General features: G+C 42.6%; 1 protein-coding gene across 1 annotated transcript in view; it reads right to left on the bottom strand.

Moving 5' to 3' along the window:
* Nucleotides 1–1,422: 1,422 nt before the first annotated feature.
* kcnq3 (potassium voltage-gated channel, KQT-like subfamily, member 3) overlaps nucleotides 1,423–17,468 on the bottom strand; it is a 140,904-nt gene continuing 124,858 nt past the window's right edge. Inside the window, exons 6-15 of the mRNA XM_041803828.1 lie at nucleotides 17,154–17,264; nucleotides 16,595–16,690; nucleotides 16,383–16,477; nucleotides 14,598–14,624; nucleotides 9,394–9,593; nucleotides 8,138–8,243; nucleotides 4,751–4,882; nucleotides 4,565–4,660; nucleotides 4,362–4,449; nucleotides 1,423–2,127 (exon numbers count right to left, since the gene is read on the bottom strand). Of these exons, the coding sequence (XP_041659762.1) occupies nucleotides 1,423–2,127; nucleotides 4,362–4,449; nucleotides 4,565–4,660; nucleotides 4,751–4,882; nucleotides 8,138–8,243; nucleotides 9,394–9,593; nucleotides 14,598–14,624; nucleotides 16,383–16,477; nucleotides 16,595–16,690; nucleotides 17,154–17,264 (1,656 nt within the window). The remainder of the gene's footprint in view (nucleotides 2,128–4,361; nucleotides 4,450–4,564; nucleotides 4,661–4,750; nucleotides 4,883–8,137; nucleotides 8,244–9,393; nucleotides 9,594–14,597; nucleotides 14,625–16,382; nucleotides 16,478–16,594; nucleotides 16,691–17,153; nucleotides 17,265–17,468) is intronic.

Genomic DNA, 17,468 nt, shown 5'->3' with positions numbered 1-17,468 from the left:
AATTTGCAGCACAGAGTGAAGTACAACTCAAAGCACAGTGGTGTGAAAACTAAGTGAAGGAATCAGAAGTCCTGGTTCCAGATAGGACTGATCCTTAAAAGACTCACAGCACAATGTGAGAAAAAGCATATATGGTGAAAAAAGGACTGCTCGCAACTACAGCTGGCTACACACTTGATGATTGTTCGCCCGTTTACACAACCAAGATGAGCATAACTCAGTAACAGGCTGTTGCAACAGATTATTTGTCTAAATAATCCTCAAGCATTTGGTGTAAATACAATTATTTTACTGCTGTTGCAGTTGCTGCCATCAAATTCAAAATGAGCTATCATTTTTTGTGAAATTGTTAAATTTCTCAGTTTCAATGTCTGATATGTTGTTTAAGTTGTATTGTTATAGGTTTATGAGCCTTGCAAATCATTGCAATTTGTTTTCATTAACATTTTACACAGTGCCCCAACTTTTTTGGAGTTGGGGTTGTAGAAGAAATGCCAGGACAGCTAACTAATGACTTAATCTACCTGCTTGTTTTTTTTCTGCTTATTAATTGAATCTCCTTTGAAAGAAACAGCAGCTGTGTCCTGCCAGTGTCCTGCCAAGTCATCTACTGTGTGCATTCAGCAGATTCTAATGTTTAAAATCAGTTTTGGATATTCTTATAACTGTGGTCTTCCATGTTTTCAAAAATCGGTTAAAAATCATGTAGTGTGTAGCCAGCCTCATCGGTGTTTAGTTACCCTAGTCCCAGTTTCTCTCTCAATCACAGTCTCTCACACACACATAGAAACACACTCGCCATGTGACAAACAAAACAGTGAGACAGGAGACTTTTGGTTCCAGTATCACCCTCCAAACCTCACCCCTAAAATGGTGCATTATCATGCAAACCATGCAAAAAACAATGATAATGTATTCATATAAAAAAATAAGTGTTACAAAATGGCATAGCAAGTATATGTATCCATTCAATCGCTTTTTCTGTTTCCTGATATCCTGAACTTTGCAGTGTCTACACTAGAAGTCGCATGCGTTACATGCAGTGCGGTTGGCTTTGCAGCAATAAAGCTTTTGGGTGTATATAGTATGTATAATAATGTTCCTTTTGCTAAATTTTTGCAAGGAGTGCGCTGTACAGAGTTTTACTTTACAAACTGTGGTTTCCCTTTTGTTTCTGGGCAGTCACAATGCCATGGCTCTCTGTCTGAACGGCGGTCGGTTGATGAGATCAGCGTTCGCCTCTGGGGACCTCATTCATGACCGTGCAGCATCATGGTGGACTACGGCAGACCCACCTTTTCCTCCATGTGGTTTGGTCCAGAGGTGTGGCTTTGACCCAAGCTGATTGGGCTTAGAGGCATGGGTTGAACTTAAGGTCTTATCGTAGAGTTTTGGATTTCTATGCGGTCACACAAACACCTCTCAGGGCGGCGTGGTCCACACAGCATCACCAAATCCCTCCCCAGTGGAGGAAAGAGGCAGGGGCCCCCCACTGGGTGTAAAAGGGTCTGTGTCCGTGTCCGTCTCCCCTTCTGCCAGATAACTTGGCCTGGGTCTTGTCCAGCTGGTGTCCCCGGTCCCCGGCCTAGCCCCCATTGACAAATCTTCCCCTTCCTCCCCCTCCCGTTCCCCAGAGATGCTGAACCCACTGGGTGAGCGCTCCAGCTCCTCGTGGTTCACCGATAGCATGGAGAGCGGCGAGTCAGCCCCCCGCCCCCCCGTGGTCCTTCCTGGCCCCACTGTTAAGTCCTGCAGGGAGCTGATGGGCAGCACTGTGGGACGCTCAGTATAGGTGGGAATGGCGGCTGATGGTTGGCGTTGTTGGAGGTTTGATGGTGGGGGTTGATGGTCTGAAGGTGCATGGCTTCCACCAGCCGACCCCGTCCCCTCCACACTGCCTCTTCCTCTGCCATAATACGGGTTCACCTTGCTGACAGGCACCTGGTACGACATGTGCGGGAATGCCTCAGCGTAGTTCAAGAAAACTCGACGGATCTCCCCGTTCCCCGTAGGATCACACGTCTCCAGGGTCATTCGGGCTGCACCATTTGAGTCCACCTGTAGATGCTCCGTGTGCTGGATGTGCATGTCCACCAGGAAGTCCAACTTCTTCTCCATGTCCTCCACCTGGGACAGAAACACATTAGACCAGTAGCACAGACTTACTTCCAAACATTTTAAAAATGACCCTTTGTTGGCTCTTTGATTGGTCCACTGGCCTACCAATCAGAAATTCTCTCTCATAGGACCCGCCGCTGAGATACTTCTTGTCTTAGTAGTTAGGATGGCTAGTTTAGGTTCATTGTTGGCCAAAAACTGACCTCGAAGTCCTCTGCAAAATTTCCCATGGTTCATAGCCTTAGGCCACCCCTAGGGCCAAAGTAACCTTGCAAGACTCCATGTCTATCATAACGCAAATCCATCTTGAAAAGCTCCAATCTACCACGTTTGTGCTGAACCACACACTGTTCAGACCAATTAGTGTAATTTAAGGAGAACGAGTTGGTAGCTCTGGGCGGGGTTTAGTTCTACTCGAAGCCATTTACAATGGCTGCTCCCAGTGTGGTGATTAGCTTGGATGCAATGCTAGTGCAGCATCAGTTTTACCAGACCTGGACCATGTTTCTGCATGAGATAATGAATAAAAACAACACTAAAAGCTTTACATGCTGGGACAGATTGTTTTGCTCTTCTGCCGACCTCCTTTCCAAGAGTTTGTGAGAGTAATGGTGAAAAGACTTAGTTCTACTGTGCGTGGTTTGATACAATGGCTGCTACTGGAGTGATTAGCTCGGACTTAGCCACAGCAGCTTTCTTTTTTAAAACAAGGGCAGAAAGCAACATTAAATGCTTTTCATGACAGAAAAGATTTTTTTGTTGTTCTCCTGGTCTGCTTCAGCATGGATTCATGATCGTAATGGGTGGGGTTTGGGGGTGTATCCAATGGCTGCTGTCGCAGTAGCTATTAGCTCAGATGTAGCTGTAGGAAAGCGACAGTTTGGTCCATATTCCTCTTTAATACAAGAGCAAAGAGCCACATCACAAGCTTGGTTCAGCAGAGAAGACGTTTTTGCATGTCTCCTGACCAGCCTTGGCATCACCTTTATTCACAAAGAAGCTCCACCATTAACAATTTATGGCAGCGGTAGCCTGTCAGCTCAAGAGAAGCACATGCATATAACATCATTTCATCTTGGTGCTCTGATTGGCCCGTCATAAATAGGACAGACCCCTCTGGAGATTTTTTTTTCTCGCCATTCCCAAATGCTTCCTATGGGATCTTTAACAGATGAACACAAAATATATCCATGCAGTGGGTATTTGAAACAGCTGATCTGGCGTGTCAGGTTAGGGGCTGTGATCTTGTAACTTTACGGTAAGGGCTTGTTTTCACAGCCAGTGCTTTAGTGCTGGCAGAGCTGACGGCCTTGGTTTCAGAGCACTTCTCACTGGCTTTTATTGTCACCAGCCTACAAAAGTGGACTTCTGCTTTACTCTGTAATATCTGGACCAGAGTTTTTAAAAGCTCTGTGTGGTAAAATTCAAGGAAAAATCCAGGAAAGCATGAAAGCTCTAGACCTGGAAACTTCACCCTTGAAAAGACGAGTCAGATAAGTTTCTTTTCCACCATTGTCAGAAGTCCTGCACCTTCTTGAATTTGACTGGCCAGTAAGGGAGATGTGACACTGATGAACACAGCACTTTTCCAAAAGTTGAACTGTTTTAAACTGAGAGTCCTAAGAGCATGGTGTCAAAAACTGCTGAGGCATGGGGGCATTGTTTCCACTAAGGGTGCTGAACGAGGAAAATGCTAGACAACATTGGTTCTGTTGGAAAAGGAGAGCTGCCAGCACTAAAAGCACTGGCTGTGGAGGCAGGCCCGAATGCTGGTCTAGAAAGGCAGATCAAATAATTAACACATCTTGTTTTCTTTTTTCTAAAACACTTTATTGTTGATGTGCCGCATGAGGACAGCTAGAATCAGCTGAAATTCCTATCATCAGATATTGGTTATATTTCAAAAGATATTGACAGGTATGTTTTATCTCATAATTTTGCTGAGTGCAAGTTCATTAAAGAATCAAAGCAATTAAATTGAAATTGAAGATGGTCAAATTGTGGCATATTTTCTATTGATTCAAATGGGAAGGAGCCCAGCAACAAGATTTTGTCTTATATAGCGACAGTTACCAATGAGTTTGGAAGCTTGACAAAGGGTCACTTCCGGCTGTTGGTGGGGGGAGGCTTGTCAAAGAGTAGTTCTTAAAAAACGCCATGGTACCAGGAGATTTTAGGATTCTATTTAAGTTGTCCTTTTAGGGCTAGGTACAGGAATTCAAAATGGAAATTCTAACACTTACCTGTCTCTCCACCCTGACAAATCTACCCATCATGCTTTGGTCCTCTGCATCTGGCATAGAGGCTGCTTTGGCTAGGTAGGTCTCATGCCTGGAACACATGGACAATGAGAAAATGTGGACTGTAACCTTAGCCCTGTTTTTCACACAGCCTCATACCGTGATGTGATCTCTGTCTGATATGTTTCTCTACGGCGTCACAATACCTGGGCGACTGATTGGCCGGGTAGGTAAATGGCGGTTTTGGAGTTTTCTTTTGTTTGGGAGTGAGGGGGGCTCCAGGGGCGAGTATCATGTCGATCCTTGAAGAAAGAGAAACAAGATAAGCTTCAAGAAGAGGAGATATTTTCTTGACTGGAAAAGACTCCATCACCTGTGGTGTAGTTTCTGACCTTGTCTGGAGGTATTTTATTCTACAGAGCATGTCCAGGTGTCCAGCAGAGTACTGCTCTATCACATCTTTGACATCATAAGGCCTCAGAGTTTCCTTAAACCGCTTCTTGTTTAAGAGGAACTGCATGATCCTGTGAAAGAAAGAGTTTGAGTGTTAACATTGTATACTATGAAGTGACAGTCTAGACAACTTTGAAAAGAGCTGGGATATTGGGGTTAAAGTCAGGAAAGACTTCCTGGTCTTTCTTTGACCTACCTTTCTTACTGCTGTGGTATATGCTGGATGAAGATGTTAATCTTACTTGGCATGGAATCCTCATTTACATCAACAAATTATATTTGCTAGTATCAACACCACTGCATTTAGTAATTCTACATCAACTTATAAAACTCTGTTGTTTTATCTGCCCTGATTTTCCAGCATTCCTCTTACTTTATGTCCTGGATCTGGATCTCAAATAAAAGAGCAACTCAAGAGGATTTCTGGGTTACTTTGCCATACATTTTTGGAAGAGCATGTCTGTTTAAAGGAACCCTTCAGTGTCTGTCATGTGATCAGTTTTTCTTACTGTATGATGTGAGTAGGTCTGTTTTTAAGTCTTTTTAAGGTACCCTTCAATTTGTCTTAATGGTTATTAAAAGTTCATTTAATATCCTAACACATTCATCCTTAAAGGGGACATATTTTATCCTATTAAGAAAAGTTTATATTGGTCTCAGAGGTCCCTAAAACATGCCTGTGAAGTTTGTTGTTGAAAGAACACTCCATTATTGGATTTTTGCATGTCTAAAAAACCCCTCTGTTTTTGTGTCTGTGGTTTTCAATGTTACTGAGCTGTATGACTCTGCCCCTGACCACGCCCATCCCAGGAAAAGGATGTGGTCTTCCTGATCCTGCTTTCAGCTGGCAGCAGAGAGGAAGATCAGGAGGAGAGGGCAGAACTTTCTTCCAAGCAAGGAGGGCCAACCAAACCTGGGGGTGGTGCTAACTCCCCACATGACATCATGAGGGGAACTTTTGAAAACGGCTTTTAGCACACATTTTCTGAAAGATGGGGGGGGGGTTCTGGTACTTGAGGGGAATGGGGGCAGGCTAGGGGCACATATTTTTGTTAAAAAATCCTGAAAGAGTGTATTTTGCATAATATGCCCCCTTTAAGGACAACAAAGGTCTACTTCACAAAATCTGCCACAAAAATCATATATATTAATATTTTTTAATATATTTATTTTTATGTTATTTTTTTACCCTGAAATATATATATATCAGATATTAGTTATTTTTGGGGGGATTTTAACCCTTTTATGTTTATACAATGTTTTTAATAGAACAAAATCACTAAAACTTAAAGAAAATACACACACTTTTTTTTTTTTTTACACACACACCAGTACCTCACATAAATGGCGATTCACACCTATCAATTCAGTAGCAAGGCATCCTTACAGAAAAAAGTAAATAGTGTGAAATTTAGCTGCATACTTTGAATAGGAAAAAGTAGCACCATCTGGTGGACAAATGTAAAAATAAGAATTTGATAGCTAGTCATCTAAAATAAAATCTTAACATAAAGGAATATATTAATTTATGTTAAGATAAATGTTTGATAAAAAAATGACTTTTAATGGTTTTTAATGGGATGGTTTTTGTCCTTATGAAAAAATGTGTCAGTTTTTGTGTAGCTTAGCAATTTTTGGCTAATTCAAGGACCTGATACAACAATTCTAAACAATTTTTAAAATAAAAAATTGAATGGCAAATCTGAGATATTTCATTCAATACAGCCAACATGGGTTGAAAGTTAAAAAATGAATTGCACAAAGTGTCCCTAGGATCTCTTAAGGGTTAAGGAACTTGTTGGAGTCTTTTACTTAGTGCTTATCAAAGATCACGGGCAAGCAGCTGGACTTCGGAGTGCATGTTTCAGTCAACTTTATCTGGTTGACCTGCACTCAAGTCCAACACCTGTCAATTTTTAGAAAGTAATCTCCAACCAGCCACCCACTCAGCCCTCTCTTTTGTCTGTCAGATCTCCGACTCTGAGCTGATCTGAACCCGATTCTATCAGGAGTAAACGGCTGCTGCTCAAGCTTCAGAGTCTGGCAGAGTCTTGGGTCCTGAAACTAAAACCTTTCAGGGTTTGAGCATCTCATTCAGAGACCCATTCAGCCCTGACATAATGGTGTGGAAGGAAGCAGCACTTTCACAGGGTTAATCACTCATCTCACAGGCCCTCACGCTAGATTAAATTCCTACATTATGTCAACTGTGTGGCCTATAGATTTACCTGCACACTGAAAGCATGAGTAAGCTCTGCCTACACGCTCCAGTTTCAACTGCCTGTTCTTGCTCTGGCACCAGAGACCTACGTGTATACTCAGTAGAAGTAATGCTATGGTGGATTTTTATGTGTATAGTAAACTGATTTCTTAATTTTGACTATTTGCACCCATGTTTGGATTGATTTAATTCTTATTCATTCCTTAGTCCATTACAACCATGCACTGTTGATTAGTGGAATTGCCTGAAATCATCATCAATCACCCACTTGCGCATACTGAAATGAACCTTTCTCCAGGAAATGCTATGCTATCTATGTAATGAAGCTTAGTGTAAGATCAAGAAGGAAGACTGTTTCACTTCCATTCACCCTTTCATTCATTAGTAACCATTTACTCGCCCCCCCCCCCCCTCCTGCAACTGTTCCTGCTCTCAGCCACATCCTCTCTCAATCCAATCATCCTGCAGCTGTCATATTTTAAAAAATGTTCTCTTTCCTTTACAGTCAGTCCATCGTTTCAGTGCGATCACTGCAACCCTCCTCCTCCCCAGCTACCTCCATTATATCTCATCGGTATCCAGGTCAGGTTCCTCTGAAATCTGCTCCTCAGAAGTCTCTTACTCATCTTATCTTACTCCTTTCATCACCACCACTAGTGTCTATACTCCATAGGGGAGGTATCCTACCTGTCTAGTGATCCCCTCCATTCAACATAATGTCCAGTTTTTAGACAAAATAGACCTCAGGTTTGCAGCAGTGAAGAAATGATCCCTTTAGTAGTATACATTAAAATCTAGGCAGTCTGGGAGAGCATGATCTAGCATCAGTCCAACTGAGAAACTCAACTCAGAACATTATCTGTCAGTCCAAATAAGACCAGGCTTTAAAAGGGCTGGTTTAGTAGTACTTTATTAGTCTATTACAAATAATGCATGTAAGCATCCTGACTGATATCTGTGGGTACTGATAAAGATAACTTCTCTTCCTAACATGTTGCATTAAAGAAGATAAACGAAGATAAACAATCGTTGGTCAAAAAAGCCTAAATAATTTCCCTTGTGGCTTTGACAGACCATAATGAAATGTGCATGCATGAGTACTGACCTGACTGCCCTGATGACCAGTTTCAGTGTAGGTATCATGTCCTCCATGAGGATGTCTGGTGGGAATCCCCGCTCTTCTAAGGCAGGGTCTGCCAGGGCTGGGGCGTCTGAAAAAAGCAAAACACAGGAAATCATTCCAGTGTTGTCAACCTATCTACTGGACCACATGACTCTAAAACCAGGGCTTGATCCCATTTCTAAAGGTGCGTTTTAACCAAAAGAACAAGCAACTTCTGTTTAAGGAGTTAAATGGTTCCTGAGGCCAAATACTGTCTATGTTTCCATTAAAGACCTGGGGAAGGTTATGGAAAGCAGGTATCCTGACAACCTGGTTTCAGGCGGATTAAGAAAATTACTTAAATAATGTGATATCAGATCATTGACTGATAAAGATTTAGATGCCAAAGCCCAATATTTAACAGAACTAATGTAAATGTCAGGTACTGTGATGGAGGGTCTGGGCCAGGGGACAGACAGACTGTGCAGGTTATCAGTCATCCAGAGTATCAAAAGCTTGATCTAAACAGGGTAATTGGACTTGGTTAAATTTGTTAAAGATGTGGCGTTCATTTAAAAGTTGTTGGCAGAGTTGTTGACCTAGTTACCAATCAGAAACGCTGAGCACTGCAGTCCAAACACCTACAGTCCCTTGGCCTTTGAGCAGGGTCTCTTCAAGGGATAGATCTGTTACCATAGAAATAAATTTGGGCCCTGTTCCTCAACAGATTCCTGGTTCATGGGGAAAGGTCTTGCAGTTGAAAAGGACCTTAAGTTTTACTGCTACCTCCAATTTTCAAGCAGCCATTGAAAGAGTTACAAAGGATAGTGGAGAAAACTCCCCTATGAAATGGGATGATCTTTCAGTTTGCCGCATCATTAATATTTGTAGCCAGCATTCACTGAACAGATGCAATGACAAACCAGACACTTCTTCTATGATGCTTGTTGGAAATTAAAAGGACCATAATGCATTGAAATAACATAATTTATAATGTAAGATTAGATTGATATTGTTGTAATTTTTTGATATTTTTAATGATCTGCAAGACATTCTTTGAGATTTTCCACAACACCTGTGTGCCCCTGGAAAACGTCTGTTTGTAGGTCCATGTAGCCCTAACCTCAGGTGCTAAACATTGGGGTGGGGCTTAGCAGTAGGGGCAAGAGGTGACTTGGGGCTGAGCCCAAGTTTCAAACTAAACCTTAAAGGTAAAATATCAGCCTTTTACCTCAGTGTTCAAGCGTTTAGTCCCATACCTTCAGAGCTCTGGCGGAGTGTGTGGGCCTTCATACGAAAGGCAGTGCGGAAGCGTTCCCGATTACTGAAACCAGCCGGTTTGGGCTCCTTTGAGGGGCTTTCCTCGATGGCGTCAGCGTTACCTGTGAGCTTCTTCCCCGTCCCGACTGATGGCCGTGCATTAGGAAGGCGAACACGCTCCAGTATACTCATCTTTTGGCTGAAAGGGAAGAGAAGATAAGAATTGGATTGGATAATAAGGTGTTTTTAATACAAACTTGGTTGACATTATAACGGTCTTAATGTTTATTACAACTTCTTGTAATGACTCCAGTGGTTAGTATTTTTTCTTTTCTTTAGGTAAAGAGGCTCCCATATTGAAATTTCTTGGACTCAGGAACACTGATACAGCTGTCACTGTGACTTTCTGACCTGAATTTGTTAACTAACTGAACAAATCAGACATTGCAGATACATTTTTGATCTTGCTTTAATGTAAGATCCACATCAAACTCTAATAGCACCCTTCTTGAGTCAAATATTTTACCTGAAATCAAAAGCTTTGATTGTACCATGCAATGTATAAGTAAAAGGTCAACATCTTCTTATGGATTCACTCAACATCTTTCCTCGACTCTGACTTCAAGACCAGTCCTGCTCTCCTGGCATAAGTAGGTCTCAAAGAACTGTGAGGAGATTGGTCTCCTTTATTGTCCAATGGCTGACAATATTTGGCAGCATAAAGACTTGAGGGTAAAATAAGACTCCTGTGTGCCTTGGAAGAGGCAGAGAGGCGGGGTAACCGGAGCCGCCAACAGCCCAAACAGGGCCTCTGAAACGTGGAGTGTTCTCAGCGACTTTGCTCCCACAGCAGTCACACAATATGATCCTCTATGTGGCCTCGGGGCCGAATAGGGACGGCAGATTACGGCGCTGAGAGGCTGCAGAATGGGACGCTTTAAAGGAAGAGAGAATCTCTTTCTGACTGCTACTCCAGCGAATAAAGAGTAGAAAATTACAGGAGATTATCTGGTGGGTCTCTGTAAACCAGGCAACACAACAGGAAGAAATAACGCTCCGTATCTCCCACAGGTCTGACTTCACAAGAGACACAAACTGGTTATCTGTCTACACACAAACAGAACGAGACAACAGTGAGGGAAGAAGCCAGTTTCACTTCTAATGTTTTGAAGTTTATCATTGTTTCAGGCTACGTTCATTCAATTTTACTGGCCAACTCTCATGGAAACACAAAACAGACTAAAGTTTGAGACTGACAGAACCTTCTCCAGGTTTGTGCAAAACAAGACTCGGTGTAAATCATAGCAATGAAACTCATGGTTGCTCAGCGGCTGGCAACAGCAAGAAGTTTCCACAAGGTCTTTCTGGGTGGAGTATGCATGTTCTCAATGAATACTCTGGCTCCCTCCCAAGTCCTTAGACATGCTCATTGGCTTAGAGGGGGTATATTTGACCCTTTTCAGACAATTTTATATTGATCTCAGAAGTCTGCAAAACATGCCTGTGAAGTTTGTTGCTGAAAAAACACTCTGGTATTAGATTTGTGTTCATCTCAAAGCCCCTCTGTCTCAGCCCTGCTCAGAACGAGCCGTTTCTGTGTCTGTGGCTTTAAATGTTAATGAGCTGTCTGACTCTGACCCTCTTAGGAAATTGATGTGGCTCTCCTGATTGTCCTCCCAGCTGGTAGCTTAGAGGAGGATCAGGAGAGGAGGATGCCACTTTCTTTAAAGCAGGGAGGGCCAACCAAACCTGGGGGCGGAGCTAACTCCCCACATGACATCATGAGGGGGAAATCTGAGAAAGGCTTGTTTCAGCACACATTTTCTGAAAAGAGAAGAAAGAGTGGGGCGTGGCTCTAATTTGCCAATGGGTGGTAGCACACCTGGTTGTTTGAGCACACTTCCTTTACTTCCTCCTTCTGTCTTCCTGATTGGCTATTGGTCCAATCAACGTGACAATCCCGGTCGTGTCTGCTCAGCTGGACAACAGGATTCTGATCATGTTAACGTTCAATATTTACAACTTCAAGTCTAAGCTGCTCCAACACACCACAGTGACTTCTGTTGGAAGGATAAAATGGGATCCAGCGTGGGCATGGTTATCTAGCCCTACTTGAGTGATCCCACCGTGAGTCGCTGGCAGCCTCTGAATGTCTTCTCCTCACTAGAGAAAGTGTACATTAGGGAGGCAGAATTCCTATAAATAAAACAGAACCCAAATATCTGAGATGTCTGCAGTAATGTAGGTGAAGTGACCCTTTAAGTTCCTGTCAAACAAACACTAGAGCCTCTAAGTGAGCTGACCCCTCCTCTCTATCAGCCTGTGGATCAGAGCTCCCGTTGTTGCAGCTTTTAGCAGCAGTAACCTAATCCAGCGTGTTCAACACGGGGGCTTAGTGGAAGCCAGGAGGCGTTGGAGCAAAACGCTCCAATGTAATGAGGCCACCTGAGGACCAGGTGAGTCCAAGTACCTGAGGAGGATGGGAGACAATCCAGGACAAAATCAGAGGGATTAAATGAGTCTCCCAAGACATGCCTGGGAGACTCATAACTCTATTCCTTCCCATCACTTTGGTCCTATTTGAGGTGTCTGCCTGTTAAAGGAGGTTTTTATTTGCTTGTGGTGGATTAATGCTGGGTCTCTAGAAATGATATAACGCAGAGGATAGGGCACCTTATCACTAGCTGTGTCACAGCACATGCAACTGGACTGTGACTCAGCGCTGTCAGCTAACCCTTGCTGTGCTAACCTGATATCAGAGGAAGTGAAGGAAACAGCAAAATGCTCTGAAATCCACACATAGTGCTAAAAACAGGAATATATATCAAGTAAAATCATATGAAATGCCCCTTTAACTGGGCTGTTTGCAAGCATTCAATTCAAACAATCCAACAGGAGAATGGCACTTTTATGAAAGTATGCATGGTGGACTCAGCAGGAGGATTGTTCACCCCCTCAGACCTAAACAAACACAATGAAGGCACCTTATCAGTAGACAAAATATAATAAAGTAAGCAGTACATGATAGAGCGTTCTTTAGGGTGTCCTAGTGGCAAAGGTGTGATAAAGTGTCTTCTAAGACCGTGGTTCTCAACTGGTCTACCCACAGGACCCACCACCACTTCCGTTATGTGAACTGTGACCCAACTTTTTTTTTTTTTTAATTAATATAATGAAAAATGTTTCAGTATAGACCCTAGATTAAAAAGCATGACTGAACAAAGAGACAGGCTCAGGGTGCTTTTCCAGAGGAAAAGACTTAAAGCCTCTCTAGGGTGCCCTGCTGATGAACCAAACATGATAAAATGCTCAAGAGTACACTTTGGTAGACAAAGTGTAATGCCGTTTTCTGCAGGGTGCCCTTCCAGTGGATAAAATATGGTAAAGTGCCTTCTAAGGTGCCCTTCCAATTGGCTATACATGGTAAACTGCTCCTTAGGGTGCAGAAACAGTGGACAAGCATGCTAAAGGGACCTCAAAGGTGCCTTTATAGTAATCAAAATGGGATGAAGGTCCCTCTGGAGCAGAGGTTCTCCAATGGCTGGGTCATGGGACCCACCATCAACACTTCAAGGAGAGTTGTAACCCAAATTTTGGAGATATTTTTGGTCAATCACATGTATTTAATTAAAAAAAAGTAGAGCTTGGGCCTGAGACAGTACAAAAGGTGTAACAAAACAATGGAACTGGACAAAGCATGCATGTTTTATAGAGTCTCGTAGACAATTTAGTGTAATTTTTTCCCAAGCAAACATCTATGAGCCACTGAAAAAGGGCTTCATGACCCACTTTTGGGTCCTGAGCCCCTGGTTGAGAACCACTGCTTTAGCGTGCCTTTCCAGTGGACAAACCATGGCAACCAGGGAGGCAGAATTCCTATAAATAAAACAGAACCCAAATATCTGAGATGTCTGCAGTAATGTAGGTGAAGTGACCCTTTAAGTTCCTGTCAAACAAACACTAGAGCCTCTAAGTGAGCTGACCCCTCCTCTCTATCAAATGTTGTAAAATGCTTACGGGGGTACCCATCCCAGTGGACAAAAGTGGTAAAGAGCCCTCCTCTACGGGATGAAACGTGAAAAATGCACCCTTCCCTACCCTGCCTACAGATGTGGGGAAGACCGGCTCTCCAATCTTATGCTGCTATCCTCTGACTGGGACGTCCCAGCTGACCCAAACAAGGTCTTTGCTATCTTCAAACCCTGACAACATACAGTATATCCTTGACTAAACTCCTCAATATAAAGTTCACTTTCACTTAAATCCTTATTGTTTTATTACAGAGGCAAGTTGGTATAATAATAATAATCCTGATCAGAATGTCAAACTGTTTTACCATGAATCACAATTTCTTGTATGCTGGAGCGCCACTGCATAATTTTGTCCCATTCCTTTCAAAACATACTGAGTCCACCACCAATTTGAGGGATTTCAAACTGCTTATCAAGGGTTTTATATTTCTCTTTTCAGTCCAAAGTACATGTATTAAATTCTGCACACGCTTCTCCATCCTTGTTCTATCAAACATCTGACAGAAACCCAGACGGAACAGAAAAGGTAATGAGACAGTGTCAGGCTGGTTCACTGCTTCAGGCTTTATCTTCTGCATTTCCTCTGAATTATATCAGCTAACTGCCTGAAATATGCCCGCTAATGTACCGCCATTCAAAAAACTGCAGCGCATTGATTACAGCGATTAACTCGTGTCGTTATTCCATCAGCTCGTGAAGGCTCGATGAATTTCCTGCTCTAATCAAACATCCTCGGTGAGATTTCCATGATGTTTTTCAGCAGAGACTCATTAAAATCCCTCCACACGATGGAGAAAAGAAACCATCAAACCCAAAGACCCCATCTCAGGCTCTAATTACTCAATCTAAACCGTCATTCATAATTGAAACATAACTAATGGACTCACTAATAGGTTTCTAAAAAAACCTCTGCACAAATGTCATCAGACGGGGACAGTGGTGCTATTAAACAACACAACTAGCTGGACTTTTACGTCACCATTCACATTTTAGAGATTTATTCAAGCGTGAATAAGTAAAGGAAGCTATTTAAAAGTAGACAGGGGGATATTCTGGGAAACCTTCATTAGTCTCTCCAGCATGCAGGGCTAATTAAAGCTCCAGCAGAAGGACTCTGGGCACTACTCTGTGATTTACAAGATCTCTGCGCAAGAGGAAACAACATGACCTACCTCGCAATGGCCTCCAAGTGATCCTTCCTTTAGAGGAGACAGAGACAGAGCAAAGTTAATTCACAGAGCAGAAAGGAAGTTAATGAAGGAGAGAGAGAGGATGAGCAACTTTAATAAGACTGAATGGACGTAATCTCAGGAATGATCATCAATCATGGTCTGACTGATGACGTTTACCTCCTGGAACTGATGGGAATTTCTTCCTAAATCTGGTGAACTCAGAGGTAAGCAGTACATGACTTACAGGCAAAGCTTACTTTTCCAAGTTACTCCTGAAACACTCTGGGATCATGAACCAGGAAGGGCACTTTTGACAGCTTTTCTCCCTCTTAATGTGAAATTTGCACATGAAACCAAAACACTGGTTTATTTGTAACTAAAATCACCATGGAGAACAGGTTTCAGTAACAAAGCTGTCAGTTCAAAATAAGTAAGCCATGGAGGCTGGCGTGCTGAGCAGCAGGCCTTGTCTCTCTATCTCAGTGGTTCCCAAAGTGGGGGTTGGGACCCACAGGGGGATTGCGAGAGAGTGAAAGGTGCTTGCAGGATGCTTTAAATAAAACAAAGAGCAATTTCATATGATTTCAAATAATAATAGTAATGCATACACATTATTTTGATGAGTGAAGGGATACCCAGCTTGTTTAGGAGCCCAAACCACAGATATGCAATTGAGGATTAAGGGGTGAGAAAATGTTGATAATGAATCTAAATACAGTCGAACAATCTCTATTTCTATGCAACAATTCTCCTTGTTCTATTATACAGTGCCATAATTAACCACAGTTAACCACAGTTCTTGGAAAGCTGATTTCAATTTCACTGGCCACACCCAGACCTGATTACCACCAGATTTGTTGAATGAAGAAATCTATTGTATAGAAGCTATCAGACAAAGTGAAGTAGACAAGATCTCTCAAGGAAGTGCATCATGCCACAATTTAAAGAAATTCAAGAACAAATGAGAAACAAATTAAGTGAAATTTATCAGTCTGGAAAAGGTTACAAAGCCATTTCCAAGGCTTTGGGCCTCCAGCGAACGATGGTCAGAGCCATTATCCACAAATGGAGAAAACTGGGAAAGTGCTGAACCTTCCCAGGAGTGGTCGGCCAACAAAAATGACTCCAAGAGTGTAATGAAAACTCATCCAGGAGGTCACAAAATAACTCAGAACCACATCCAAAGACCTGCAGGCCTCCCTGGCCTCAGTTAAGGTCAGAGTTCACCATAAGACCATAAGAAAGACACTGGGCAACGATGGCATCATGGGAGAGTTCCAAGGCCAAAACCACTGCTAAAAAATAACAACACAAAGGCTCGTCTCATACTTGTCAAGAAACATCTTGATGATCCCCAAGACTTCTGTGGAAATATTCCATGGACTGACAAGACAAAAGTTGAACTTTCTGGAAGGTGTGCGGCCCGTTACATCTGGAGTAAAAATAACAGCATTTGATAAAAAGAACATCATGCCAACAGTCATACACAGTGGTGGCAGTGTGATGGTCTGGGGCTGCTTTGCTGCTTCAGGACCTGGTCTACTGGCTGTGATTGATGGGACAATGAATTCTGCTGTCTACCAGAAAATCCTGAAGGCCCACGTCCGGGCTCAAAATAAACAAAATTAAGGTTTTAAAGTGGCCACGTCAAAGTCCAACCTTTTCTTCTGCAATTGAGATGCTGTGGTGTGACCTTAAACAGGCAGCTCAAGGACTGTATAAAAAAGCCAGCATTCATCCACCATGATCTCAGCACTGGGCAGCATTAAGCTGAATCACACCCACCTGAAACAGGGAAGAGAGATGATAGTTTCATAAAATCTCCATGTGGCAATAAGGTCTTCCCTGATTGGATTGGTGGAATAATATCTCCAGGCAGACTTGAAGTAAACAATGACAGGAAGGAAAACAATGTCAGAGATCTAACAAATATTTTAACATTAATTGCAGTATGCAGACAAATCAAAGCTTGTTGTTGATGTGAGGTAGCGTCCCACCTGGATGAGCCCGGCGGCTGGATGTCTGCGCTTCTCAAAGTGCTTCTGTCTGTGCTGCTCCTGGACCTTCAGAGCCAAGCCTGAACCCAGGATCCCCTAGAGCCACAAAACAAAGTCAATAACACCAGATGATGCTACATAAACACCAACAGATTCCAAAACTAGAGCATAGAGCAGGATTTTTGAATGCTATTGTAACAGTGCCATGTGTTAAAAATGTGCAACCCACTGCAGACCAGGGTAGCTGCAACTAAAGGGAACTTCTGTCTCCAGTTTTGTGTTTTCTTCTTTTAAATTTCCACCAGGAGCATGATGGGAAGTTACCTCCAAAGGGCTGTAATTGTAGTTTGACCCCTTAAGACATCTATTTTATGTAAAGTCTTGTAGCCTTGACACAAATGTCTTAGATTTGTGTTTAGGCATCCTTTGAGGGTCTTTTTAACTCTTAATTTGTAAGGTAGGAATTTGCTCATCTTCTCCCTTGTAAAGCTTTGTAACAAGCCTTTAAACTCTGTAAACTGTTGTGATTTATGCATGCAGCACAGAAGAGTATACCCACTGCAGGCAAGGCGAAGAAAGAGACTCCAATCAGAGCAAAAGTGCCAGCTAACAGTCTCCCAGCCCAGGTCTTTGGGGTTTTATCCCCGTATCCAATGGTGGTCAGAGTGATCTGTAAAAGAGACAATTTAAAAATAAACTTCAAATATTCAAATGTAATGCCATGCTTTAGGGGCAAAAACAGAGACTTAAAGAAGATCAGCTGATAAGAGGCAATGGAGACATAGGATATGTGTTACGTCAGACATATTAGCCTCATCTTCCTTCTCCCCTTAGATATATGCAGCGTTTCTGCAGAGAAAGTCGACCCTGAGCC

Source organism: Cheilinus undulatus, linkage group 13 (assembly GCF_018320785.1).
Source record: "Cheilinus undulatus linkage group 13, ASM1832078v1, whole genome shotgun sequence".
NCBI classification, from domain to species: domain Eukaryota; kingdom Metazoa; phylum Chordata; class Actinopteri; order Labriformes; family Labridae; genus Cheilinus; species Cheilinus undulatus.
Note: the sequence above shows the minus strand (reverse complement) of the source record. Positions and strands in the feature narration are given on the sequence as shown.